Genomic DNA, 26,868 nt, shown 5'->3' on the forward strand with positions numbered 1-26,868 from the left:
AATGGTAATTATTCAATTTCTGCTTGGAATGCCACTGCATGGCAGCCAGAGAGGGTGTCCCTGGGACCTCCTTGATCCCACCGACTGATCAACTTTTGGTGGGGGGACCTTAAGTATTCCTACAGCCTCGATTGAGAGAAGCTGGGGAATTGTGTGCTGGGTTGCCTTGCTGCCATCTCGGCTTCCTTAAACTGTTCACTGGGCCAGGCGATTTGAAGTACGACATCAGTCAGTGAATTTTGTTGTATGGTTTGCTCTTAACGAGTCCTTCAGCCACCCAGATGTCTCATGACACATACCAGTGGGTCTCCACCTGGGAAGAGTCTGGTCACTGGAGTGAGCATCCTTGGGTTTCCCAAAATTCGGTCCAAAGTACAATCGTGGTGGTGGGGTTATCACATCAATCTCATTTTGTCATTAGCTGCACATTTCAGGTGCATTAAGAACTGCTGGGCAGAGATCCATCCAAAGACCGATTAGGTTACATTAAATCTCTGATTCAATTAAGGTAAACTTTAATCAACACTAAGGTGATGGAACAGGCAACAGCAGATCTAGTTTATTTTAGAGGAGCTTCCCTTAAAGGCCAGAACCCACAGGTGCTACATGAGTCTCAAAGACCACAGGGCAGTGGCTCACCAGATCTGAAAGGTTTGACTGTTGCCTTGCCACTGCCCTTTCCAATCTGGGGCCTTCTCTTGCCATCTCAGGAAAACACACAGGAGCAATCTACGCCCTTTTCTTTAACCTAATTCCTTCATAAACTGGCCTCTCCTTTTCTTGAGCCAAACTTCTTCTAAGGCCCTATCCTGACTCAGGGAGTAGCGTAGTGTGCCCGCACCCCTGAATAGTAACTGCTTCTGATTTCCCAAGTCTGAAAAGCCCATTTCTCCACATCTAAGCAGATACCTCTGTTCATCATGGCACTTTATCACTAGATTTAACTGCATATTTGCTTATTTACATGCTTATTTTTTTTTTTAGCTCTCCCACAAGACAGTAGTCCTGTAGTCGACCACAACCAAAGTCTCCCTCCAATCACTGAATATGAAAGGCCTAGTACAGTGCTTACCACATAGTGTTCAGTAAATATTCATTCAACAAATGAATGAGCAAGGATTACTCCACTAAATCCAAATGGTTTGGCATGGTGGCTGCTGAGGGTGCCCATTAAGGGCAGGCAGGCACGCTTAAATCATAAGCAACAAAAGCAAAAATAAACAGGTGGGACTCCATCAAACTAAAAAGCTTCTGCACAGCAAATCATCAACCAAGTGGTAAGACTATCTACAAAGTGCAACAAAATATTTGCAAACTATGCATCTGATAAAGGGTTAATATCCAAATACATGAGGAACCTCATACAACTCAACAGCTAAAGAATCCAAATAATCCAACTGAAAAATAGACAAAGGTTCTGAATATTTTTCCAAAGAAGATATACAAATGACTAGCAGATACATGAAAAAGTGCTCAATATTACCACTCATCAAGGAAATGCAAATTAAAACCACCATGATATCACCTTGTGCTTGTCAGAATGGCCATGGCCAAAAAGACAAGAGGATGGACATGGAGAATGGGGACACTGGTGCACTCGTGGTGGGAATGTAAATTGGTGCAGCCACTATGAAAAACAGTATGGAGGCTCCTCAAAAAATTAACAAAATTAAGAACCGACTGTGTGGCTCAGTCTGTTAAGCAGCCAACTTTGGCTCAGGTCATAATCGACCTGGCCTGTGAGCTTGTGAGTTCGAGCCCCGCATCAGGCTCTGTGCTGACAGCTCAGATGCTGGAGCCTGCTTCGGATTCTGTGTCTCCCTCTCTCCCTGCCCCTCCTCGGCTCATGCTCTGTCTGTCTCTCAAAAATAAACATTAAAAAAAACCAAAACAGAACTACTTGTCATCCAGCAATTTCACTTCTGAGAATATATCCAAAAACAAAAACTCAAAAAGGCTTCTCTCCCATATTCATAGCAGCATTATTTACAATAGGCAAAACAAGGAAACAAACAGTGGCCATCAATGGATGGATAGTTAAGAATGATGCGATGTGTGTGGAAAATTATTCATTCATAAAAAAACGGTAACAGGGAATCCTACCATTCGTGGCATGGATGGACCTTGAAGGCATTATGCTAAGTGAAAGAAGTCAGAGAAAACACAAATACTGTATAATGTCACTTAATATGTGGAATCCACTTATACGTGTAAACAAAACAGCAAACTCACAAAAAAAAGAGCTCAGATTTGTGGTTACTAGAGGTAGATGGTGTGGGGAGAGGAGAACTGGGAAAAGGTACAAACTTCCAGTCACATGTACTAGGGATAAAATGTACAACATGATTATTATAGTTAACACTCTCAGGTGACACATATGAAAGGTGTTGAGCAGATCGTAAGAGGTTTCAGCACAAGGAGAATTTTTCTGTTTATTGTATCTATACAAGAAGGTGGATATTAACTAAACCTACCATAGGTATCATTTCACAATATATGCAAATCAAACCATCATGTGGTACACCTTACAGTGATGCGTGCCAATTATTCTTCAGTAAAACTGAGAGAGAAACAGAAACAATTAAAAAAGGAGGATAGTCAGGAAACGGCTAGAAGATGAAATGGTGCACACAGCACGCTGGTGCTTCAGAATTTAAAATGAAGGCAAGTTTTTCTATAGTGTCATTAGATCATTTTGAGGAGGGTGACACTCAGATCTTTATTTTAAATCTCTTGGGGGTGGCTGTGCAGACTGGATTGGCACAAATAGGCGTGCCACAGGAGGCACGAGAGTCTACTGCTGTGCTCCCATCTGTAACAAAAGTTTAAAGAAAGATTAATAGAACTTTGTGACCGACTGGATGTGGAGCCACATCTGGAATGAATTTAGCCAATTGAGAATGAATCTCCGGTTTCTGGTGGGTGGCACCAAATTAACTAGAAGATACAGGAGGAAGATAGCATTCAATGTTGGAGTTTAAGAAATTTATGGAACTGGGTACATGGTTTATAACTCAGAACTGACATTGGAGCAGGAGAGGAAGAAGTTGCATATAATCAGCACAGAGGAATCAGATAAAGACTTGGGCAAAGATGAGATCATTCAGCGTTGTGTGTTACAATTAAAATCAAAGGCCCAAAGAACTCCAATATTCAAGAGTCAGAAGAGAAACAAAATGTAAAGACCACCTCCTAAATGAGAGAAAATATTTGCAAACCATGTATCTGATAAAGGCTAGACTCCAAAATTTGTAAGGAACTCCTAAAAGAGCAGAAAAACTAATAAGCCAGTTGAAAAGGCAAAGAAGAATATAGACATTTCTCCAAAGAAGACATATATATGACCCACAGATAGAAGAGAAAAAAAGGCTCATCTTCACTAATCATCAGGGAAATGTGAACACACATACAACGCAGACACACACACAGGATATCACCTTATACCTGTCAGAATGGCATTATCAAAAACAAGACAACATGTGTTGAAAATGTGGAGAAATTGGAACCCCTGTGCTCTGACGGTGAGAATGCAAAATGGTGCAGCTGCTATGGAGATTGGAGGTTCCTTCAAAAATTAAAAATAAAACTACCACACGATCCAGCAATCTCACTCCTGGGTATTTATCCAAAAGAATCAAAATCAAAATTTTGAAGATAGAGTAGCCTTCCCATGTTCCCTGCAGCACTATTCATGACGTCATGATGTGGAAACAACCTAATAGTCCGTCAACAGATGAGTGGATAAAGAAAAAGTGGCATATACACATGACTCTTGAACAACACAGGTTTGAACTGTGGGGATCCATGTATTTGCAGGTATTTTTCCATAATATTTTTTGGAGATTTGCAACAATTTGAAAAAACTGACAAATGAACCATGTTGCCTAGATACATCAAATGTTAATGTTTCCAATACTGTATTATGAACATGACTGTAATGCGGTATGCCATAAAAATTTTATAACAATTCATTCATTACTGTAATGCTAGGCTACCTTGCAACTATCATATTGATTACACTAAGCCACTGAGAAATAACTGTCCTGTCCTGATCACACTAGGTTACCATAATGCAATCATATTGCTGCTTCTTTGTTATCAATGCATGAAACCATTATTTCTATAAAGAAATATGAATTTTTTCACATTATCTTTTCATTTTTGTTTTAGTGTTAGTAATATGTATCACATCTAGTTTTTGAATCATGTAAGACAATACTGATATAGGTACTAACAATTTCATCTTACAAAGAACATAAACTTATAGTATCAATATAGTACCGTACTTGAAATGTATTTTCCTTATGATTCTAACATTATCTTTCCCCTAGCTTACCTTACTGTAACGATAATATACAACACAATATAAGATGTGTGTTAACTGTTTATGTTATTGGTAAGCCTTCCAGTCAACAGCAGGCTTTTAGTAGTTAGGATTTGGGGGAGTCAAAAGTTATCAACAGATTTTTGACTGTGTGCGGGTCAGTGCTCCTAATCTGTGTCATTCAAGGGTGAACTGTCTGCATACAATGGAATACTATTCAGCCTTATACAGGGAAATTCTGCAATATCCAAATACATGGATAAACCTTGAGAGCATTATGCCAAGTAAAACAAGCTAGTCATAGAAAACCAAACACTGCATGATTCCACTACATCAAGTACCTAAAATAGTCTAACTGATCATATCAAAGAGTGGAATGGTGATTGCTGGTGGCAAGGGTGGGGGGAGGCAGGAGGAAGTGGGAATTATATTCAACAAGCATAAAACTTCAGTTAAGCCAATTGAAAAAGCTCTAGAGATCTATGAAACACTTTAGTCAACAATAATGTACACTTAAAATTTTGTTAAGAGGGTAGATCTCACATTAAGTGTTCTCACCACATTAAAACAAAGAGTCAGACAGAAAGACTGAGGCAAAGAAAGCAGAGAGAGGTCTCACTGAGTCTAAGCAGAAAGCTTCAAAGGAGGAGTTCTTAATGTCACAGTCAAGGACTCGTATAAGGTAAGAACCAGAGAGTTAACTATATTTGGCTACAATACAAGCTGACTTTTCTGGGGCATTTCTGGAGTGACACAAGACAAAGGCAGACACTCGTGGGGTAAAGAAAACATATGGGAAATGAGGAAACAGAAGTAGTTGAGTGTGGATGACCTTCAATAACTTGTTGACACAAAAGGAGAATTATCTTGGGGCACCTGGCTCAGCCGACTAAGTGCCCAACTCAATGTCAGTTCAGAGCCTGCTTGGGATTCTCTCTCTCCGTCTCTCTGCCCCTCCCCAGCTCGCACATGGATGCCTGTGCTCTCTCTCTCAAACAAACGTTTTCTAAAAAGGAGGATTATTCTGCTGCACTACTTTATGGTATAATGAATATTTCATGCGTTCTTTATGAAAGATTTACTAGGGATCAAGAGTTGGCTTACTCCTAAAATAAATCAGAAACGCTGGAAAGCAAAGCAAAATGAACATAAGGAGAGTCATTACATTTTTAAAAGATGACACAGATGTATTTAATAAACAGTATTATAAAAGTTCCACAGTTGGCAAAACAAAACCAATTATGACTCTGTTATACTGTTAAGGTGATGCTCACATGACGCAGAGCCTTGAGTGTGTCTAGACAACAAGAACATTGCCAGGAACCTGACAACTGAATGGATATGCAGCCCAAACACATCACTTGGTTGATAAATTTGATGGTAAAGAAGCTAAAAGCCTCACTCAGGAGGGAACCCTGGGTCTTTTTATAACAGCAAATGTTTGAGGAAAACACAACAAACATCCAACACAAGAGTAACGCTGTGATTTTAAAAACTGCACTGAATTGCTATACTTATTTATAAATAATTTAATGCCATAATCCATATTAATATTTTTCTAAGTAACAAAAGGAGTATTAGAACTTTTCTTCTGTGCTTTCATCTAACCTATACTGACAGGAAGACTATTTGAGAGGTAACTAAAGAAAATCTTTAAAAGCAAGTGAGCAACGTTTTGAAACGATTTCAACTGAAATGTCAATTGTGAGTTATAAAGCAGTGAGAGAAGACCCTTAAGGATACATGCACGATCTAAAGCAGTGCTGTCCTGAGATAAGGCACACAAACCAACATAGTCTATTTAATAAAAATATTTAATGCTGCCAAAAAGTATAAAAATACAGTCGGAATGGCAGTACAATACAAAGTAGTCTCTCTCCTAATTTATTTCTTTTACATCTTTCTACATTTCATACACACATTAAAAAAAACTTAACAATACATCAAATTAGAGGGTTCTGCAAAGTCTTCTGCTGGTGGTGCTCTTCTTTCCCTGGATGTAAAGTTTACTTTGTAAACAGACAAATGTGAGGCAATCTACAGGTTTATCAAGCCTCACTTTAGTTTCCGGAGTGGGCTTCAGGTCTTGCTTTGCACATCAATGGTTCAAAATTTATAGCTGCAGAATATTCTCAAGTCATGAATATTTAGGTGTCTGTCAATCTTGGCCTAAAACATAAAATAAGAAGTCATCTATTCAATTCATATTTACCAACCACACAGACACACATAGATACACACAAACATAAGAGGACTAACAACTAAAAAGGCAACTAAAAAACATTCCAACATATCACATTCAACCACACTAAGTGCTTCACTGTTATCTCGGTAAACCTGCTATGTGCTCAATTTTCAAACAGAATCGGTGGTGTGAGGTAGACTCATGTTAAAGCACCGTAACTCATACGGCGTTTTCAAGAATTACTAACTACGAATTTCTCGGGTCATCCCGTGTTACTTAAGAAATGACCTCCATGTGAGATACTGACAGACAGACAGGTTTAAAAAAAATGTACCCACAACAGTCTAGCAAGATTATATGGTATGTGCTACACTTAACCAATACTTTGGAATTCAATGCAAAAGTCTAATCCAATTTGGACCTCCACTGTATCATACTGCTAAAAATATTATGAACATAATGTTTGAACATAAAGATGGCTTATATCTTTAAGTGATGGACTTTTAGCAGCATGCTTTTTTGTCCTGAAGGATAACACTAATGATTATAGCAATATAGAACTGAAGTGACATGATTTAGGTTTCTATCAGTACAAAAGAAAACACAGACATAAAATAATTGACATTGTATTTTAAGGTCAAAAAGTAAAGATTAATGAGAATTTAAACAAGCAACAGACAGATGAAATAACTAAGGGCAGTTTTGATGGTATTTCACAATATTTGCAAGTAACTGAACTTTGGAGGTAAATGGTATTTCTATTCTTCCTCCAACTTCCTTCACTATCACACACACACACACACACACACACACACACACACAAAATCCCTCAAATCTAAATAAATACTTATTACTGTGTCTCCACATGTATAAATAGGAAGATAAACCATACCCACACTCTCCCATAACATTTAGTAAAAAACTTTCAAATACTACAAAACTGGGCTTCTTCCTTACAACTGACTCTTCCTACTGAAGAATAACAATACCAGGCACTTGGTGTTCTGAATACCCCATCTCTCTGATTGTCCCACACAGGGAAATGTCAATCTCCAAGAAACATTCTCATTAGGTGTCTGTGAGTCACAAAATCTATGTGGATGCTTACTGCTGGGCTCTGCTGAACTCTCAAACAAAGTGAACGAAGTAAGGAAAAGTACTCCTTACTGACTCTGATTGCTATAAAAAGTGTATTTATTTCCGACGCATTCAGAAAATCTCCCCATCAAAACAAAGCAATTTAATCCACTCAATCACAGCAAATGGAATAATGGTTTGGTTTCGAGAATATTCTGATGTGCCAGTTGCTCTGGTTCAGTGGCAGTTCAAACTGTTTTCACAAAAATTTTTGGAGGGAAAAACCTATGGTTTGTTTCACTTAATAAACAAGAAGAGTGTTAATTTGGTTTTTAACAAGTGGTTGTCTAATTTTCCCCATGTAAGTATTTGAATACCCCATAAAAGACAAAGTCCACATGTCATAACAGAAGCCCAGTGAGGTTTGGAGCTACTGGAATTCCACCATCCAGGAGTCCAAATGTCAGCTGTCATGTACTGGCTGTGCACCTGCGGGCAAGTTGTTTATTGTCCTCTGACTTGGTTCTCTCATCTTAAAATAGGGTAATGCATGCAGAAGAGGTGTTCAGCACGTCACATTTAGATTACACAGTTGAGCTGACTGGCAGAACCGCAGGTGTCCAACATACCGTGCCCTCTCCCCCAGCACAGTGTTCAAGATTCACTATTACTTGTAACAAGTAAAAGAACTGGACATGGTTTTTAAAAATTCATTTTTTTCTTTGTAAATATTATTCTGGAGGATAAGAAAATTAAGATGAAATCATTGGCAGTGTAAACTATTTTAAAAGAATGTAATTTGCAGGCCTGAGAAGACAAATGGGCTTCATATTAGGAAAAAATAGTTCACTTGCATCATTTTTTGTAGATTTAACAAGTCAAAGGTAAAATGGGTTCAAACAAATTGAGTGGAATTCGCCATGTATACTGCAAGCTGTCTTTGGAGAAAGCACCTGCTCATCCTGCCTACTGTCATTCTGGAACAGGCCAGGTTTACAGACGGAGCATGATCTTCCCAAGCTGGCTCCGTACCTGAGGTAACAGGAAGTCAAGCTGCATCTGCAGTATTTTTTGCTACCAGATACTCACACTACTTTTTACTGAAAAGAATCACAAAACCTTCTGTAAGGTAAGCAAAGAAAGCATCGCCTATAGAAGAAACAAACGTATCTAGTTTCCCTTTCCTGAATTCACCAAACTCAAAGTAACTTTTTTTATAGCAGTAATTTGGAATACCAACACCATCATGTCTACAAAAATCTATGTCAAATTAGAGCAACAATAAAGAATTGATGACTTTCCTTAAAAATTTGTCTCTATAAATAAAAAACCTTCCATGCAATTCTTATACTGTATATTTTTGTATATAATATACACTATATATAATACACTAGGTATGTAAGAGGTACTATATATATATAGATATAGTAACAAGTACTAAATATACTAAATATATGGTGTATATATACTATTAATGAAAAACCACAGTACTAAACTCTGTAATATCACCACTATATCCTATAATTCTCATATTCCTTTCTACATTATAAAACCAAAATATAAAGAGTCCAAAAGATTGAACTTTCATTCTCCCAGTGGACTACCCAGAGACGGTCAGAGCTCTTTAAAATCTTTTCACTGTCAGGTTGTTACTGATAAAGAGGAAGCCTTTCAAAACAAATAAAAGCTGCTCATCTGATTCACTGCTTGCACTCGACAATGCTCTGTGATGGAATAAATGACAGTGAGGAAAACATTTTCCCCAAAGAAGTTTCTAAAATTTAGTAGCTATTTCTCTGAAGAATGTTGAGAAAAAGCATTTGTGCAGATTTGCTATTGTGGGAGCAATCTGAATGTGATAAATATGGAGAAAATTCCTGTTGATGAGGGAAAAATGAGATGGCCAAACTAATACCATTTTCCTAGAAGTTTATTCTTTAGAAGCGAGCAGCTTAAAATTCCCAAATTAAAAGCCTAAATTCTCAAGTCTGGATGAACAACGAAATGGCTATCTCTGGCGAGGACATGGAAATAGCCTAAAGCATGCAGGATCTGGACTGGGGAGGATTCCCAGGCAAAGTTGGCACTGTGCAGCTCCCACAACCGGAGTTTCTTCCTACCGAGGTACGTCATCACTTTTGCATAACACATCCGATGGAACAAGTGAGAGCTGGAAGTTCTAACATATTCAGTCTTGTAGGGATTATTGATGATGTTGTCCTATAAATAGTGCTTTGAAGATAAGTACAAGAAAAAATGGAATCAAATCTAAACAAATGAACTAGGGAAAAAGATGAAAGAAACAGGTCGACTCCAGAATAAATAATTCAGGGAATGACCAAGATCCACATATTAGGTAAGGAGAAATTACGTTATATGGAAGACTATTACCTTCAAAACATTATTCATAAGATTTTGTGCCCCTATCCTCTAAATAATTAGTCAAGGCCAAATTAAAGGTTTCTTAAAGTAAAAGAGACTTTATTAATAGCTATTGATGTAGAAAGGAGAACACAGAACAGATGTTTCCACACTTAGTTTCAGAATAGATCACTGCACCAAGGTCTGACCTCGGCCCCCCTCACCACTGGGGTGCAACAGATTTGGAGATCCACGCCCTCCTTATTCCCCACTCCCCTACTCAACCCACGTGGACCGCTGGACCCAAAAAAAAAAAAAAATCGATGTTTACAGAAGTGGGAAGTGGGGATTCCTAGACTTCTGATGATACACATAATGGCATTAGGCTTATAACAGACTACATTTAAAAAAAAAAAAAAACCTCTGTAAGTTTTACTCTGTAAGTAAAATCAAGGCAGACTAGATTTTAAAATCTGTACAATAACCAGGCAGGCACCCTGGGGATGTAGGTACTTGTTAAAATAGAATATACAAAGGTTAATGTCAATATTTCTAATGTAATCAGGTTCTGGCCTGTGTCTACTTACATAGACTTTAGTCAGATATTTTTCTAAGAGGGAGATGACTTGTAGAAGGTAATTATTTCTTTGAGAATGATCAAATTCTAAAATATACCACAGAGCCTTTCCAATGATTGCAGCATAAAAGAACATAGCAATGTTAAGTCTCAGGCTGATTATAACTTAATTAATAACACCTTCTTCAAAAGCATGTTGTAAGGATTTAATGGGATAATCTATAAAAGTGCACAGTGCCTGGGACATAGAAAATAATCAATAAATGGTAGCAACCAACACTCTGAATTGACACTGCAAACAATGAAGGACTTGCTATAAAAAGTGGAGGACTGCTCTATATCATAAAGTACTTTTTACACCAATAAGTATTTTTTTATTCATAACATCAATTCTAATTTAAAACGAAAGGGACAAAAGCACAAGTGTACATAAAATTAAGAGTTATAATTCCTTCTTGTAACACACCTGTTAAGCAGAGCTATTTAAAAAAAAAACCAATGCTTTTTTACTTCCTTTCTCTTTTTTGTCCATCCCTTTTGGTAGAAATATATCAATGCAGAGTCAGCACTGATTTGAAGGTAGAAGAGGAAAAGGACAGAGCACGTAGATAAAAGATATCCTAAACATGAGGAATGGCCTTTATATTGTTCTAAAGTTCTCTATACACATTTACGTGTTACTTTTTTTTTTTAACCCTCTAAGTATTCAGGAAAAGGTATTACTTTATATAATAAACTAAAAATAATTATATTTTTACATGTTATATACATGTAAGCACAGATAAAAACTGCTAAAAGGCCAGCATAAAATACTTAGCTACACTTGGAAACAAATATGTGACCAGCTGGTATAGCCAGAGAAGATGGCTTTAAATCAGAGTGCTGTCCGTTTATCGGCAGGGACACATATGAACACAAATGCACTATTAATGTAAATATCCTTTCTTAAAAATGATACAGCCTCTGGCTTTTTAAAAAATCTTTTTTTCTTCTTTAACGTATTCCAAAAAATACTACTACCTCATTAAAGTCAAATTATACAACTAACTTTTAAAATCTGTTATAATTAGAAACTATTAGAAAGACCTAAGGACACACAAATTTTGTAAAATGTAGAACCTACCGCGGTTGCTAACTCTGTTGCCTGGCTGTTACCCAAGTAGGCAAGAGCCTCTGACAACCATGCCTCTTTCAATAAGGGGCCAGGATGACGACCTTGGGTACCACACACATTGCCATGTAATGTTAATAATTAGTACATGGAATCCACCAAAATTATTATTACCGGAAAAAAATTAACACATTATCCTTCAGGATCTGCTTGAAAGGAGGAGAGATGACTAACCCCTGTGGAAACTCACACAAATGTTTACTACACTGAATATGATTGTCAGATACATTACAACAAACACCACTCAGAAGGAAAGAAAGCAGACAAAAAGCAAAGCTAAAATCCCGAGTCCAGGGAAGCACATTTACCCTGCAAACGGGCATCATTATCAGTATTTGTAAGAAGTCTTTACCTTTTTGTTTAAGGCAAGGCTACTTTCAATTGGAATTTCAGTGTGATCTAACCATACTTGCAGAGTAATATACTGTATTTTAGCAAATATAAACCAAGGCAAATGAGAAAGGTTTTAAACCAATAATGACAGGTCCCAGTACCTGAACACAGGTTTAATGCAGACAGACATAAAAAAAAAAAAAATGTCCCTCTTACCTCCTCTCCATTTAAAGGTTACAAGACAGTAATACTGAATTAGGACACAGGCACAAGTTACGCAAATCTTATTTCATATGTAGCACCACCTACATCCTGTTTTCAGACTTTCAGCACAATTTAACACATTCAAGAAGGCTACTCAAGTCAGTTCAAAATACCTATCTATACCAGTGGTTTTCAAACTGTTTTTAAGATTTTAACTGTCCCCTTAAAATAATTAAACCTCATGCAGCAATCTTATATAGTCATGCTCTGGGTGACAGTAAAGGCTGGTAGCTTGGAGTCCTTCCAATCACCTCTGGGAGACCCCTCAGAAACCCAATGAGCATAGTTTGAAAACCAGTGAAATAATCTGATTTTATTCTATCAGCAATTAAATTTATAACAACTACTTAAAGTTGAAGTTAAACAAGTTAAACCCTGAATGGAACGCTGGGATATGAAGAAGGCTAGCACTCAAGTGAGCAGTTAGATTCATCAGACAATATGCTTTAAAAATACCCATTAAGAAGTTAAAGGGACAAGGTCAGGTTTGTACATCATCATACTATTTATTGAAGTAGAAAGAACTTGAAAAAATTTTACTTCAAAACTTCTGTAAACTGAAATTGTGGATAATAATAAAATGCTGCTCCTTATTTTTATTACCTACATCATGGTTTACCCCAATTATAAATTAGGGTAATTACATTGAAATGTTCATGAAAAATAAACAGTATCCACCACGGGCTTTACAGAAACCAATTTCTTTACAAAGTCTTGAGACCAAATGTTACCTGACTATGCCAGCAAGGAGAATTTACCTTCAAAGATATTGTTAGGGGAAATTTTTGTTTCTTTCTCTTTCTAAATTTGGGAAAACTGTGAAACATAAAAGAAATGCAAATATATAGTAAAAAGTGCTTATTCAGAGTAGTTCTAACTGCTCATATCAAACTTCTTGCTAGGAAAATGTTTCCAGTACAATTGAATCAACATACAATTTATTTTTTTATGTTAACAGATTTTGCATATTGAGTTTTTTAAAAGTACATTTAACTACAAAAGTAAGATTAAATACTTATAAAATATATTTACCCTGAAATGGTTAAGAATATAAAACGTTGATGCCCATGTCAACAGCACATTATACATTACACGCATTATTTAAAGGTCATTTTCTTTCCAGTAATAATGTAGATAAAAACCACAATATTTATTGCTTGTTATCAAGTGCAGGTTAAAATCCAGATAGCCTCTAAAAACAAATCCTTGTTTTGAGGATTTCTCAATCTGGTCAGGTGAAATATTATGCTGAACATGTATGAATACAGTTGCAAAATGTACCAGTTTTCAACAAGCATTCAAGTCTTTATTTCGGATAGCTGTTTACAGTTTGGGGACAGTGTCCTGAGATGTTGGGCTGGGGACTGAATATCTGGTTGGTGTCTATTCTACCGCACCGTTTCTGGGGTGTGAGGATTTGCTAACAGACAAACCCTTGTGACTAACGCAACACTGTCAGCTAGAGTGCGGGGGCTTGCAGGGCAGAGTTGTTATTTATAGGACATTCTGCTGCAACAACAGTGTCCAGCCAACAAAAGCGCCCACCAAAATGACTGACACAAACCCCATCTTAGTGAGAATAGGTTGCCAATATAACCACCTTTTCCTTTTTCGTTCAGTCTCATTTAGCCTCTGTTTCATCTGCTGCACCTTCTGAGCCGTGTTAGCTTTTCTGTCCTCTCGAATACGTTTCCGTAGAACGCTAGGAATAAATAAAAACAAATAAAAGGAAGTGCATGGTAGACTTAATTACTCTAATGCAGAGGACATGAGCCCAAATACCCACCTCCCAAGCCCCACATTTTTAAACTTTACATTAAAACACTGGAATGAAAAAAGGGGAGGATTTTCAATATTCTAAGTGGTCCAAAGACGTACTCTAATAATTCAACAATTTCTGGTACAATTTTCTATTAATAAATGCTTTTAGCAGGACCTGAAAATAAGTATGGTGCTTTCTTTTATTGAAATGTGAGCTGAAGGCCATCAGCTTGCTTTCTTGCTAAGCAGCCGGAAGAGGTAAGTGCATCCACAACAGGCCACTACCAATACATGTCTTGACAGACATACTTCACGCTATGCAAACACACAGGAGAAGGATTCAAGTGAACTGACTTTTCATTTACCCAAATTGTTCTCCACTCAGTGACCTGGGTTTATGGGTTGCACTATAATTGAGAACACTGGCTTTTAAACTTCAAGAGAAAGAAATATCTTACCATCACAACAAAGTAGCCTCACATACAGACACATTTTTACATGGATACAATATATATGCCAATATATAGAATTTATATATTAGGTAAAGATGTTAAAATACTTAATAATTATCTGTGACACTCTGATCTCTTTTATTCTCTAATTTAAACTCTGATTTCTACTTTATTGTATTCTATTATTTAAAAAATGCTTTTTTTTTTTTTACAACTCACTAAATTGATTTCATGACTATAGGAATGTGACCTTCAATATGAAAAAATTGACATATTTAATAATGAAAATGAAAGAAAAGAAATTTTGTGTTCTATTCCCTTGAAACTAAAACTCCTTTAATAAGATCTTGATTTATTTTATTAGCCTCCCTTATGCAAAGCTATAAGATCAGTGTTAAAATTTATTAGGATTGAACAAAACAATTTTTCATGGCAATCTTTATTTTATGCTCTTTTACTTTTCTACAACCTTGCTCCCTCAATTAGTCCTCTCTGCTCACAATCCTTACTTTCCTACTGGGGCCCTGCCTGTTTTCAAGCCTGACCTGGTCTGCTCTATCCTCGGGGGTGATTACGCATGCACAAACCACCTCCCCTTTTCCCAATAAAACCACCTCTGCAATCACTCTATAGCTCCTTTGTGGTTTTCTCTTTGGGAAAGATTAAAAATCAACACGTCTGAAATACCAAGGATACTGATTTTAATCACCAACCTGTGTTCCATTTAATTCTGCACATGGTACTAGCCAAAACATTAGGAACCTGAGAATTTTTACTGATAAAGATAAGGTAATTTAAGACAATATGATCTCTTGATTTAAAAGTATTAAAGTGAAAGGAATACATAAGCAACTTAATGCTCTAACTTTAGCCTAAAACCACTAGAGCTATAAATAAGGAGTAACACTGCTAAGTCACTAAACTCTTCAGTATAATACATAATACATATACTATGTATTTATTGTAATGTTACCTTTCATAAGATTTCAGGTAATTTTTATACTGGTGAAATACAGAAGTGAAGCTACTATAAAATACAGGAAAACTCAATAATTTTCATGGCGCCCCAACATCCCAATGTAACAAATAGGACTACAACATGAAATCTTCCACAATAAAAAGCTATTTGACAAAAAGAAGGGAGAGAACAACATGGACAGATCAAGAGGGGAAATGAACAAGCTCTTTCACTCATACCTCAGGATACCAGCTTCCTAACGGGTGAGAGATCATTAAAGCCTTAGAAATGTAAATGTTTAATTTAAAAACTGAAATCATTTACAGATTCACATGGATTCAAAACTCAAAAAGTATAAAAGGGCATTTTGTTAATTTTTTTAAAAAAAGAATTTTCCCTTTCTAATAATGGAATGATGTTTAAATATCCATTTAAATATTTTATCATTTCATTAAAGGCACACTATCAATTTCATTACAACCATAAGAACACTAATACTTGTACAAATGGCAGGTATTTGTACAACTTATTTTCTATATATTATAGGTTTTAGCATCTAATTATATTAGCTTTAGCAGTCAAGTTAATATTGAGTTAAACCATTTTCCAACTGGTTTCTATCTATCAGTACTGGCTTCTTACTAGGGCTGAAGCTCTTTGAGATCAATGACGTCATCATATACTACTCAAATACCCTTAGGTAATAAATAAATGAATAGCTACATTGATTTAATAAATAAAAAGCCTATATTAGTTCATATCCACTGAATTTATTAAAATAAAAAAAGTCTCCTCTTTTCAAGCATGTTATTGCCATCAGCTTACCTCTCGCTGTTCTCCTCCATGGTATCCTGCGTTTTAGAGGGTAGTCCTGTGTATCTGTCACCTGTCAGTTTTTCTTCTTCTAGGCCTATCCTATTCCCATTGTATTTTTCAGTCATTATTTTGGTTGGTGAATGATCAAAAGCAGGACATAAGTCTTCCTTAGAGAGTTCTTTCCACCGTTTCTAGGGAGGGAAGAGAAATGAAAAATAAATTCAAACGCTAAAATTGTAGTTTTCTTTAAACAAGAAGTATACATATGAATTGAAATTCTAGATTCAGCTTAAGAAAACCCTGTGATGCTAACAGACGAATGAAAAAAAAAAAGCTGCTTTGCCAAAACCCCTTGTAGATGGTTAAGTTCAAAATTAAAAAAAAATAAAGCACTTAATATTTATGTAAATCACTATACAGCTGAATCTCAGTGAAATTTAGTGGATTTTAACCTATTGGAGACAAACTATACCAGGACCTCACCAAACTATGAATCATAGGAAGATTTTAGCCAAAGCCAGATTCTGCCAGACTCCTAACCCACCGGTATGTTAACACTGGAAACAGTGACCCAGATGGAACTGGAATGCAATCTAGCATCTCCTAGCTCCTTGCCATGGTGCAGTCTAATGGAGAAACAACAGTGAGATCTTCAGGAGGTCTCTCTGATGCCAGAGGACTTCAATTTGGCTTTTTCCTACTACGTACGCTAGTAGATTCAGGTAGCAAGCCTACCACCAAGTTAGAAAAAATTCTGCTAGCATGCCTGGACTTTATATAGAGGAGGAAGGATTTAGGCCAAGACGGAGATAAATTCCATTTCCTTCATCTATGAAACAGGCTGTCATCACCTACCACGGGAGCCTGGTGTGATTAATGGGACAACATGCCAAGCACCATGTATGGCAAATGTTAGATTCCTTTGCCCTCAATGCCACCATCCCTTGTAAGACAGGAAGAGGTGCAAAGTGTATCTGGGCACCTGGAAGATGAAGGCAGTGACAAAGTGCAGCCAGACAGGGAGAAGGCAAGCATAACCTCAGCATGGGGACCTCTCAAGTACTTCAAGGGCTGTGAACTAGGAACACAACCATCCATCCCTCTGCCAATGACAAGACTAGGTGGCAGTGAGAGCCAATGGTTTTGATGATCTGTGACTCTGACACTGGTGCAAAATAACTTGGTATGGACAGGGGTGGCCCTCTTAGAAGATCCTATTACAGAAGCATGGGGTCTAGAATCTAATGAATAAGAGACTCTGTAACCTATTGCCTAAGGATGCTAATGTTCTTGAACAGAGATGTAACACTATAATTTATACTTGTCTGGAACTTAAGGATACGTTCTTTCTCTGGAGTTGCTTTGGTAAAAAAAAAAACGGCATGGTTAAAACAATGCTTATATATATATATTCAGATTTTTTTTTAAATCCCTGGAAAATTCCCTGAGACTCTAATAAATTAGTTTCAAACTTGTTTCATTACCCTACAACAGAGGATTTAAAAAGGAAAAAGGCATTTTACCACACTCCACCTTTCCCATATATAGCTATTTTATTAAGACGCACAATTAATGTGCCTCTTTCTAAAAGTAGATTTACAAAAACACTTAGAGAATGTAAAATTTTGTAATCTGCTACATTTGGAGGACAGGGAGTAGTACAATTTGGTACAATCTGACTACGAAGATGAAAAACATGTAGAGCTTGATCCTGAGAGAATGAGGCCAGAAAGATAGTAGACATCAAGGAAAGAAGTCTCTGAACTTCTATGAGAAATAATGGAATGGAACCTCTCCCAAGCAAGGACCTAATTGGATGTAAGCCACGTCCAGAAAGAGTGTTTTACCAATATTTGAGAAACTGCTATAAGGGAACATAAGAGTAAGACATGTTTTTTTGAAGTTTATTTATTTTGAGAGAGACAGAGACAATACAAGTAGGGGAGGGAGAGAGGGAGAAGGGAGAGAGAGGGAGAGACGGGAAGAGATTGAGAGAATCTCAAGCCATCAGATCCCACAAAACCATCAGATCATGACCTGAGCTGAAACCAAGAATAGGACACTTAACTGACTGAGCCACCCAGGTGCCCTAAGAGTAAGATGTTTTCACTTCATATGACTATGTCAGGTTTCTTTCTTCCCATTTTACATTTTTGTTACTGAGTCCAGACAGCATTTTGTATATTGAAGATGCATGCAGAGAAACTTCTCAGGCACTTACTACACATACACTGACCTAATGCTTCAACTTCACCAGCTCTTACTCCTCCGAAGAACCTCAGGAGGGAAGTGTTACCACTGATGAGGTGGATTGGAAAGAAGTAAACTGCCCAGGCTACACAGATAATGAACAGCACGTCTAGATTTTAAGGCCATAATCCCTCATCATTAACTGCACTTCTGAAAAGTTGATCAATTTCAGATACTCATCAATTTCTTAAACCAGATAGTTTAAGAAAGTACCCATTAAAAATGAGAAATTGTCTCCAGAATTAAGTTGTTCAAATTATTTTTTTAAATATCAATTCTTCATTGGGGAACCACGTTATGAGAAGTTGGCCTTATGCTTGAGACAAAACAGTGTCAATAAACAAGACAATGACAAAAATCAAGTCTTACTGGACCACTTCCCAGAAGATGCAACAAATTTCAGAATCCATCAACATGAAAAGGACTCAGGAAAAGGGAATGGGAGTAGAGGAAACGAGATATTTAATGCTAGCGAATTTTTAAAGAAAATGTCATTTTGCCATGTCTCTGGGCAGCAAACTCACTCAACTTTGCCTTCCCTGTGACCCACAAGCAAGCAGGCATTCCAGAATCACCTGCCTTGGTTTGTCACTGCCACTGCCTTGGTGAAGCCAAGGAAGGAAGGAATACTGCACTCAGCTACAACTTCATTCAAGCTCTCATCTGAAGGCCTGGAGCACAGTTTATCTGAACTGAGAATTTCTCATCTTCCTTTCTAATCCTACACTCACGTTGAACCACACCCTGCACATCATGTGCTGCCTGCACATCACCCTGCACAGCGCTTGCAACCCCACCCCACCCATCTCTCACTGAAGAAAGCCACTAGAGAGAGCAGTTGAATTTGAAACCCACTGTAATCTGTTAAAAATAAATCATTTGCTTTATTAGTAGTGTCAAATTACCAACTAGAGATCTTACAAGATCAATTCTGAATTGCCAATCTGGATATTTTACTCTGTGAGGTTTGCTGTCATTGTGGATACTGGGAGGATGCTACTAAGTGTTAACACCAGGAACTACAATGTGTTTTTATGCCTAGTCTTGTGCCAGGGAAGATGTAAGGTAAATGATACAGTTTTAGAGACAACTAGAACTTATCTGTATTTATCTATGTAGGTCAAAGTCATTGGAAATTTCCAAAAATAAACACATGCTATATGATTATAATCACATGGCATGTACTTACTGATTTCAGAAACAATCGCCTTAGATGTGTATATTAACAGCTTTTCTTTCCTCGGACAGGTCCTAAATCACTTTATATCCACCTATGTCAGAAATCTTCAGAGGAAGACTAACATAAAACCGTATCCAATAATGAAAATACCACTCACATAATACAGATCTGAATTAAGACTGAAGGTGAAGACAGATGTCTCCTTTAGGAAAAAATACTGGAGACTCAGAAATACAGTTTGGATGCTGCTGAACAGACAGTTCTCTGGGGGGACACAGGCCAGGAAGTGTCACCCTCCCACATCCCTGGCCACTACACTCACACAGGAAGAATCTTCCTTCTTTCTTCTTACAAATATTAACTTTCCCCAAAATTCAGAGGTAAGGAGGAGGAGGTAGACATATGGAGCAAAAGAAGAATCTTTTTATAAACTGGCTATCATATCCTTATATGTCAAAAGAGATAGTTCTTTGGATAACAGTTAAATTAATTCAGTTTGGGGTTTCTACATTAACTTTAGATCTTATAATTTAGGATTTCAGGGAACTTTCCTTCTCTTACATTTTTATTCTAAGCTAAGGTTCTAGAACAGCACTGTCCAGTGAAATATAATATAGCGATATTTACAATTTTCAAATATCTAGTAGTTGTGTTAAAAAAAGATGAATTTAAAAAATTTTTTATTTAACCCAATATAAAAACTACCATCATTTGAACATATAATCAATATTTTAAAGTGGTTTTTTAATATACTTTGAGAGACAGAGAGCAAGGGAGGGGCAGAGAGAGGGAGAGAGAGATTCCCAAGCAGGCTCCACACTGTCAGTGGAGCCAATACAGGGCTCAAACTCCCAAGCTTTGATATCATGACCTGAGCCAAAATCTAGAGTTGGACACTTAACCAAATGAGCCACCCAGAACATATAATCAACATTTCTTAAATTATTGAGATATTTTATACTTTTTCCTCCCTGTACAGAACATATAATCAACATTTCTTAAATTATTGAGATATTTTATACTTTTTCCTCCCTGTACTTAATCTTCAAAATCTGGTATGTATTTTATATTTAAGCAGATCTTGATTCCAACTAGCCATATTTTAAGTACTCAATAACACAAGTGGTTAATGGCTATAGTATTTGATAGCAAAGTTCCAGGCAGAGAAAAATATGTAAAAATAAACAAATCCATATATATTTACTCATTAAAATACATATATAGATTAATTATCCTTATAATTAAAAAATTACAGCTCCACATAAATTACAGGAACTTTAAAATCATTTCTGTGGAAACTGACCCCTCCAAATGGGTAACAGGTTTTTCTGATCCTTAGTACCTGAAAAACACAGAGAGATATTTCCAATGTCTCACCTGAAGAAGGGGCAGAGAATGCCTTGGGTTTGTATGAAGTGCTAATGAAGCTAAATGGAGACTCTAATGGCTACACCATCCTAGATAAATTGGAACAGAAAAAACTCTCCCAAGCCACAAACTACACTGTCATAATAGTAAAGATCACAAAAAAGTATGTTCATAAAATTCATCTCTGTAGTGAAAAAGATTCCCAAAGGAAGTGTGTATATATCCTAAAACTAAAGAAACTTGAAAAACTTTGAAAGTGGAGGGAGGGATACTATCCAAAAGATGCACCCTGCCCCTATAATTAGTGTGTTAAGAAGATCCAGGAAATGAACAGTGAAAAACTAGGGAAGACACAAGAGTGTGCAAAAAGTTTGGTATAACTATTTAACTTTTTTAAACTCCAAATTTAAACTACAGAGAAGTTCACTGGGATAAAAAAGAGACATTTTCCCGATCTTAAATATTTGAGATAACTTTTACTTTTGAATCACTGTTCACTGCCAAGCAAACCCAACGTTCCCAAAGTCTGACTTCTGAAGAAGGGTCTCATGTTTTGTTGACCTAAGCATGTATTTTATAGACTGATACCATATTTCTCTTTATTAAAAATTATTCTTTAATGCTATATGAGGATTTGAAAAAAACTTTTAAATGAAACTTTATTCTCTTCTTTCTTCATTTTATATTTTAAGTTGTTTTTTTTTAAATTCCAGTTAACATGCATTGTTATATTAGTTTTAGGTATACAATTTAGTAATTCAACAATTCCATATATCACCCTATGCTCATCAACACAAGTGCACTTCCTAATCTCCATCACCTATTTAACCCACTTCCCCACCCACTTCCCTTCTGGTAACCATCAGTTTGTTCTCTATAGTTAAGAGTCTCTTTCTCAGTTTGCCTCTCTCTCTATTTCCCTTTGCTTGTTTGTTTTGTTTATTAAATTCCACATACGAATGAAATCACATGGTAATTGTCTTTGGCATTTCGCTTAGCATTATACTCTAGCTCATCCATGTTATTGCAAATGGCAAGATTTTAATTAAACTTTAAAAATCTTACTGATAATAGTTTGTCTTGAATAGTTACAATAATACTGAAGATGAGAAAAGTTAGCTGATGAACAGAATTGCTTAAGAATATTTTAATGTCTCTGAAATCTACATGACACTTATATTTAATTCCAGTATGACAGACGGTGTGATCAGAGTTATAAAAGGTGGTTTATTCAGAATATTCCTGTCTTGGCTAGTAATCACAGAAATAAAAGAGCAAGCATGTGTTTATAAGAGAAATATACAGAGTCTATCTACTTATGTTCAATACTATGTGATCATATCAGACAAGAAATGAGGGTCCATTGTTATTTGTTTCTATTTCACATTTTATGTTAGTACATTATACAGATTTCTGATATCAATCTTTGAACTTAATTTCTGCAAACTTGGATAAAAATATCTTCATGAGTGTACAGCCAGCAACCCAGAGAAAAATAACTTTCTACTGGAAGTTCATTATGTCTGCCATAAGTACTCAAGTTGCTCACTGTTATAAAATTAAGTATCTATTATATAAACTAAGTATTCTATAATCACAGTTCAAGTTTTTAATGAGCTGAAAGTACCAACATTTCCTGGTTTAATACTTAAATGCTTAAGTATTTACATGAACTCCTTACATGAACATTTTACTTTCTTTAATGAAATTTCATTCCCACTGGGGCTTTTGAGTAACAGAAAGGATTTAACATGAGGCTGAGGTATATATGAGACAGTGAACTTAAATTTTCGTTTTAAGATGGCCAGCTGGATTCAGCACGTGAATGTAAATATGCTTTTTGGAAAGAAGGGAGAAAACACGTGCTTAAACAGAGTGCAGTTATTTGATGCTAATCATATATAATACACAGGTATTATTTTTCCCCTAAAAAAGTTTACCTGTATATTTGAATCTCCCTTTATAAATTTTGCTCCTTCTATTATAGTCATATATGAAAATCTGAGTTGGTCTGGTGTCTGAATAAGTCCCATTCGATATTTTCTCATATTCAGTAACAGTTGTTTAATGTTAATATCATCTCCTTTTTCCATCTGCAAGAAAGGTAAAAATTATTCAAGCCTTCTGTTGTGAAGAGTCTAGGGAAGAGAAGCAGTACAGGATGGCTGCTAAGCGCTTTACGATGAGCAGTGTGTGCCCCCCAAGAACAGGAAGTTAGCACCGCAGCTGTAACTCTTTCTGTACAAAGCAGGCACCCCAATCCACCATCACCCCCACTCCTCAACTGTTCAAGCAGTAGGTGGAGCCCTTTAGTTGATATACAGCTGATTCCAAACCAATCACAGTAATCTTCATTCAGTTTGGCCAGTGTTTGTGTAAGGGACGATCTATGGCCTGTTCTGGCTTAATGTAAAGATAAATCCACTGAGATTAGTGGTCTTCTTTCTTTTTTTTTTTTTTTTAAAGGTCTTGGCAGAAATAATTTTTTTTCCCCAGTGCCCTTCTGCCTTCATGTCTGTGTCCAGCAGCCACCTTCAGACGGTGGAGAAGATAGAAAGAGCCTAGATGCACTATGACACTGCTGAGTTGCTGCGCCAGCACTGGACTACAGATCTGGTATTATAAACACCATACTCCTTAACCCAAATGAAAAAGAAAAAAGTGGAAGTTATGTTTGGCAGGAAACAGGCACAAACACACAATCCAGTTTTTAATATTCACCATTAACTGAAGAGACACCAGAATTTTTAAACATGTCAAAGTTCACTTTCATGTAACAATCTAGCTTTCTTCCAAAGATCTTTCTAAGGGGCACCTGGGTGGCTCAGTCGGTTGAGTGTCCAGCTTTGGCTCAGGTCATGATCTCACAGTTTGTGGGTTTGAGCCCCGTGTCAGGCTCTGTGCTGACAGCTAGCTCAGAGCCTGGAGCCTGCTTCGAATTCTGTATCTCCCTCTCTCTCCGACCCTCCCCTAATCGCGCTGTCTCCATCTGTCTCTCAAAAACAAACAAACAAACAAAAAAAAAAAACCCAAAAAAAAAACAACTACATAAACATCTTTTTAAAAATTTATTTTTTTATTTTTAATCAAGTATGCTCTATGCCCAACATGGGGCTTAAACTCATGACCCTCAAGATTAAGAGTTGCATGCTCTATTGACTGAGCTAGCCAGGTGCCACATAACAATCCAGTTTTTGGTTAAGGTATATTACACATAGGCAGAGTGGTAAAGTAATATGGTAGGTGTATTAAGACTCAACTATGCCTATACTCTAGATGCGTCCTCTATCCCAAGTAAGGAAACATCGACATTTAAAAAAAAATGTCCTATATCCAGGTTGGGGCTGGGAATGGGCTGGCGAGAGAGTACAGCCCTTGGGGGCACTCATCAGTCTCCGGGGAATAACAGTACTAATATCTATTGAGTGCTCACGAAATACCAGACACTCTTTGAAGTGTTCTACATGTACTAATTTGTTTAATCCTCACAGCAACCCTGTGAGGAAAACAGTGTCATTATTCTTAGTTTGTAAAGAAGGAAACTCAGGCAAGAGAAATGAAGTGCTTGTCTGAGGAGGAAGGAATTCAATATTACATATCAATTTATATTTGAAAAACAAGGAAGGGGGAGGCTTACTGTTTCTGTAACATAAAGCTACCAGGAAAAAAAACAACAAAAGTCTTCTGGGAGATCTCTAGAATCACCTTGGACACAGTCCCACCACTCACAAGAGGCAGTTCAAAGGGTATAAATGAGATTTGTTTAGGTTTTTCTGAAAGGAAGGCAGAAGTCTAGGTTTGAAAATCACAGTTCTGGGATAGTGGCATTAGAGCTCACTTCTGCCAGTGGAAACAGTAAAAATTAAACAAGACTAAAATTAGATCATAAGAAGCACTTACCAGAACAAGACAGGTATCTACTAGAGAAAAGGTGCCTGACCGCCCAATGCCTGCACTACAGTGGATCACTGCAGGCCCATGTTCAGGATTCAGGGAGCCAGATTCTCTCACTTTAAATAAGAAATTGAGAAATGAAGCTGGTGATTCAGGGACTCCAAAATCTGGCCAGGTAGTATAATGAAAGTGAGATATTGTTCTGGTTTCACCACTCTACAAAGTGAAAATCAAGGGGGGAAAAGTTAGTTCTAATTTCTTTTCTTCAAAAAAAAAAAAAAAGAAAGAAAGAAAGAAAGAAAACTATTTCAGAGAGATTACGTATTTTGCGTAATGCTTTTAATCCTTATGGACTTTTGTACCATGATTTTTCGTTTGGTTTTTGATAATCACTCACACAAGTTTGGAGTTCTTTAGGAGAATATGGAATTTATTAATAATAGCTAACATTTCTAAAACATTATTTTACAGGCATGTTCTTTTTATGTATTAACTGAACCCATACAACAATCGTATTAAAACTCATTTTCCAGATGAGAGAAGAGGCCAAAGGTTAAGCAATTTACCCAAGGTTACACATTTAGAAAACAGCAGGCCAGAATCTGAAGCAGCAGTCTGGGTTCTTAGCCATTCACCTGTACCATACATGTTGCCAGTATTTTAATTCATATATCATGATGAGTGCTTTTTTCTTCCATTTAAAAAAATTTCTACCAGTATAATTTTGCATTCTTTAATGGTTTCCTTTTTAAGAACTCCCAAGAGTTTTCAGATATTTTTCTCATTAAATGAGTTATCTTTGTAGATTCTGCTACACAGGCTCAGAGAAACTCAAGAATTATTTTTAAGAAACAATCTTTACATTTTTTATTGAAATTGCTCTTCTAATTGCTGCTTTTCCCCATGGTAATAATTTCCAATCCTAAAACTGTTTATACGACTTTGCTGATGTGCTAAAATGGTTTACCAATATGCTAAATGCTTCCTGTCTCTTAAAGCCGGCCTGGCATTCACTCTCACTTCCTGGATATTCCTGATGAGCTTTATTTCTGACTAACTCATTATGAAAATGTTCCTAAGCTTCTGCCAGCTGCCTTTTGGCCCAAGGAGCACTTCAGTGCCTTCTAGTCTTCATTTCTGTAAACGAAGCAGTAACCCTTAAGCATGTCTCTGCACCATTTCTCAGTTTCATTTTAGGACGTTTTTGGAGAGAGAAGCCATATAAGAAACATTAAAAACAAGATATCCTTAATGGTTAAGAGCTAAAGATTATTATCACAGCCCTGTGCTTTTGGTACAAGTTTTCAAAATTAAAGTTAACTTTCATTTTTCAGAAAATAAATTTTCCTTTTTTTTTTATAGTAGAGATTAAGATGCCTAAGTCCCATAGAGTGCAGAAATTTTTTTTATTTCAAATTATATACTTTTAGTGGCTGATTTTTCTTAACATTCAGCTTTCATAATTCCAAATATACTCTGATCCATAAGTTCTCAATATACTGAAGGCACTAGAAGACTTCTCTATCACTAATGAAAATGATCACTGGAATTACTAGATTTCAAATCATTTCCTTTTAAAAATTCCAGAGTAAGCTGGACTCTACAGGCTACATACTACATGATATGGCAGTATGGAAAAAGCAAAATTATAGGAATAGAAACCAGCTCAGTGGGTGCCAGCAGCTGGGAGTGGGGTGAGGCTGACTGTATACAGGCAACCCGAGAAACTGTAAGGCTCAGGGGGGAGGTGATGGAGCTGCTCTGTACTTTGCTGGGGAAGGGGTGTTACACAACTGAATGCACTGTCAAAACTCAGAACTGTACACTAGAAAGATTGTATCTTACTATACATTTTTAAAAGGGAGAATTGAATTTACTTTATTAATAAAGATATTTA

At 36.6% G+C, this 26,868-nt stretch overlaps 1 protein-coding gene across 3 annotated transcripts in view; it reads right to left on the bottom strand.

Annotated features, from left to right (window-relative positions):
• Positions 1-5,838: 5,838 nt before the first annotated feature.
• The window catches only part of PTPN2 (protein tyrosine phosphatase non-receptor type 2), an 88,178-nt gene continuing 67,148 nt past the window's right edge, over positions 5,839-26,868 (bottom strand). Inside the window, exons 6-10 of one of the 3 annotated variants that reach the window (XM_029921919.1) lie at positions 24,978-25,187; positions 23,018-23,170; positions 16,289-16,470; positions 13,893-13,994; positions 5,839-6,493 (exon numbers count right to left, since the gene is read on the bottom strand). In XM_029921919.1, the coding sequence (XP_029777779.1) occupies positions 6,472-6,493; positions 13,893-13,994; positions 16,289-16,470; positions 23,018-23,170; positions 24,978-25,187 (669 nt within the window). In that variant the 3' untranslated portion in view covers positions 5,839-6,471. Of the gene's footprint in view, positions 6,494-12,776; positions 13,995-16,288; positions 16,471-23,017; positions 23,171-24,977; positions 25,188-26,868 lie in introns of those variants that run through there. The other 2 variants (XM_029921920.1, XM_029921918.1) reach the window with 2 other exon arrangements.

This window comes from Suricata suricatta, chromosome 14, assembly GCF_006229205.1.
Source record: "Suricata suricatta isolate VVHF042 chromosome 14, meerkat_22Aug2017_6uvM2_HiC, whole genome shotgun sequence".
NCBI lineage: Eukaryota > Metazoa > Chordata > Mammalia > Carnivora > Herpestidae > Suricata > Suricata suricatta.